The 3179-nt window shown below is 40.3% G+C and overlaps 1 protein-coding gene across 1 annotated transcript; it reads left to right on the top strand.

Annotated features, from left to right (window-relative positions):
* The first annotated feature begins 1081 nt into the window (after nucleotides 1-1081).
* Nucleotides 1082-2633, top strand: LOC105391456. Its single transcript, XM_011562928.3, has 4 exons — nucleotides 1082-1215; nucleotides 1522-1548; nucleotides 1759-2001; nucleotides 2332-2633. Exons 1-4 carry the CDS (start codon nucleotides 1159-1161, stop codon nucleotides 2467-2469), a joined length of 465 nt encoding a protein of 154 aa, XP_011561230.2. The 5' UTR covers nucleotides 1082-1158; the 3' UTR covers nucleotides 2470-2633.
* The last annotated feature ends 546 nt before the right edge of the window (nucleotides 2634-3179 follow it).

The raw sequence follows: 3179 nt of genomic DNA on the forward strand, positions 1-3179 counted from the left end.
TAGAGCAAAACAATTGCTAGGATTTTTATGGTGTTTAAACTTAAAAACCTTAGGACTTAAACCTAAAGATAGGTGCGACGACGAGCAAAGCGAGGAGGAGCGTGTTAGGTGCACATTGATATCGAAAAACAAAGCGGAGCGCAGCGAAGCGGAGTGGAGCGTTTCACATAATATAGCTTAAAAAATATTGTTTTTATACGCATTATGCTGCATTATTCATAATAGATAACCATTTCTTGTTAACTAAGAAACATTCGGGAATTTGTATTTTCGGAATATTAAAACTTCGGGATTCGTAATTTAAATAATTCGGTATAATAAAAATCGTACTTTTGAAACATCGAAATAATAATATTCGGAAAATTGACTTTCGTCATTTTAATAAATGTGTTGTTTGAAATTTCGTTTATAAACTATTCGTGATTTTCGTTATTCGGAAACTTAAAATTCGGGATTGTGAATTATTCGGAACTATGAAATTCGAAATTCAAAAAATCGTTATTTTCATATTCGTAAAAAAGTAATTCGGAATTATGTAGTGTACCCCAATTTTGGCGGTGAACTTCCTCGCACAGTGTGGACAAGTAAGAACACCGCGTTCATAATTGTAGATGATGGCCGCAGGTGGCCGGTCTCGCAGTGCATCACGCTTTGCATTTAATTCTTTTTTGCGGCGCTCCTCGTAACCAGCCACCCTAGCCTTCACCACCCTGTACAGGTTAAATTTTATGAAGTACTTATAGTCACAAATATGTAAAGTAGGTACGGTGGCCTGCGCCTAAAAGTATACAGGCGGAGTTTTTAAAATAGCGATCTCAAGCTCACATGCTGCTCAAGCACATCCACATAAACACCACTGCTACACACATCACACACAACACGTCCCCGGATTTATAACAGATGTAGCTGGTCACTTCATCATCAGGGATCGCTATTTTAAAAACTCCGCCTGTATACTTTTAGGCGCAGGCCACCGTACCTACCCATTAATATTTGTATAATCGTCCGATATGATTGATTTTGTCAATATTGTAGTTACCGAAGTAGATAGTTATTGTATCTCTAACAAGTTTGTAAACCACCGGTCATTCACAACTCTCATAACACGGTCGTGTCAGTATAAAGGCTCCTTCAACACTGTGGCCGGTCTCAGTCAGCATGCAGCGTGCAGTGATCCTCCCCGTGCTCGCGATCTTGTTCGCAGTGGCCGCGCAGGTAACCTGCTAGGAACATAATTTATTATCACCAGCCAATGACAAGGAACACCAGAAAACTTATTTCCTTGTTCGGTACTGGTTTACCGATCTAAGTTCGTTGGTTCAGCAGGACTGGAGGGTTCCCAAGTTACGTTTGTCTGTTCTTGGAGGAATACTTGTTTTTAGATCCCTTGGGTATAAGCCCTTTGACAGTCATATCAGCCCCTCTGGAACTTCAGCTTGCATACTTACTTATTTTAAAGTGACATGCTCACTGCCCCTTCATTTGAGGGAATACATTTTTCATTATTGGTATTATTTTCAGGCCACACCACGATGCAAGAACTGTGTGGTAAGAACATACACGTATACGTACCTATCTATTTACCTACCAATCACTCTTCTATTTTTGATAGCTATATATCTTCATTGAATTGTTTTACCCCTGGATATCGAAGAGTACCAGTCTTCTCAGCTACCTTTCTAACTTAATTCCATATCCAACTAATTACCATTAGATACCACCCCAACCAAACAACCTCTAACCCCCCAACCCCCACAGCTCCGCGGCAAAGACGAGCGCGCCATGTTCCGCGCTCACTCGGACCAGTGCCTCGCCTCCTCTGGCGCCACCGCTACTGAAGTAGACTCGCTGCTCTCTGGAGCCCTGGTGGACACGCCGGCGCTCCGCAGGCACGTCTACTGCATCCTGCTGCGCTGCAAGGCGATAGGGAAGGACGGCAAGTTGCAGAAAGCGGCGGTGCTAGGGAAACTGGCCAGGATCGATGATAAGAATGCCACCAAGGTTTGTTGTTTGGTTGAATAGTTTTGAGGGTGATTCCACTTTTGTAGTAGGACGTAGGGAATATTTAGAAAAAAGTAGGTACACGCCGTGACTGAAAAAGATAAGATAAAGTTACAATCACGAGAAATGAAAAAGCTCCTGATCATTGATGTACCTATATAACACTGGAACTTTTTCAGTGCTCGTGAGTTTATGTATAAAATTTCAAAATTACACAAAATGAAAGAGAGTAGGTAGGTAGGGAAGAGATTCTTTCAGATGTGCACTTTACTTTGTATAAGTACTACTAACATAGTATTTATTGTCTACACGATAATCATTCCTTTTCAGGTTTTGGAAAACTGTTTTGAACAAACTGGTGAAACCCCTGAAGATCTCGCATGGAACTTGTTCAAATGCGGGTACGACAAAAAGTCGGTAATATTCGAATACATGCCCAACGCCAGCCCATCTAGCGGAGAAAACTAGAACCACTAGTTCTTCTGCTCGCCGTTTGTCGCTCTCCTCCAGTGAAGCAAAATAAATTCATAGATGGCGCTGCTTGTTTCATACAATATTTTATAAATTCGTAGTCTTTTGTTTTTGTCACGTAGTTAGTTAAATTCGGAAAATTACAAGTCAATGATAAATTATGGTGTCTTGGATTTTATTGTGTTACATAATAAGATTACATACCTATGAACCCTTTGCCGACCTATTGGGACAATATTAGGCCCAATTAAGACTAGGTTCCGTTTGGTAGGTATCTCTTGGGTCCATTGTCCCAATAAATCGGAGTTGCGTGTCGTCCTTCTATTGGGTAGGTCACACACACTATAGGATGAATTAAATACCTACCGTACATATTTTTATATGAAATAAATAGGTAATCATTATATTTAGATACCTATACCCACAGTCCCTCTATAGTCTAGAATGCATTTTTTGCGTATGATTACGTGTAGGAGGTAGGAAGAACATCACATTAGCACTTCGAGCAATGAAGTCATAATTATAATGTATCACATCAATTTGTTTGCAAATTAAAGGTGTTGATGCAATGCACTTCACGATATTCGATCGCAAGGTCATGTACATGTACGACTCCCGGATATATTCACATTTGGTCGGCCTTTTGCAAGTTCGAATCTAAATATCAACTTCTGACCAAATTATGAATATTTAGCGGAATTTCGACA

This window comes from Plutella xylostella, chromosome 7 (genome assembly GCF_932276165.1).
Source record: "Plutella xylostella chromosome 7, ilPluXylo3.1, whole genome shotgun sequence".
NCBI lineage: Eukaryota > Metazoa > Arthropoda > Insecta > Lepidoptera > Plutellidae > Plutella > Plutella xylostella.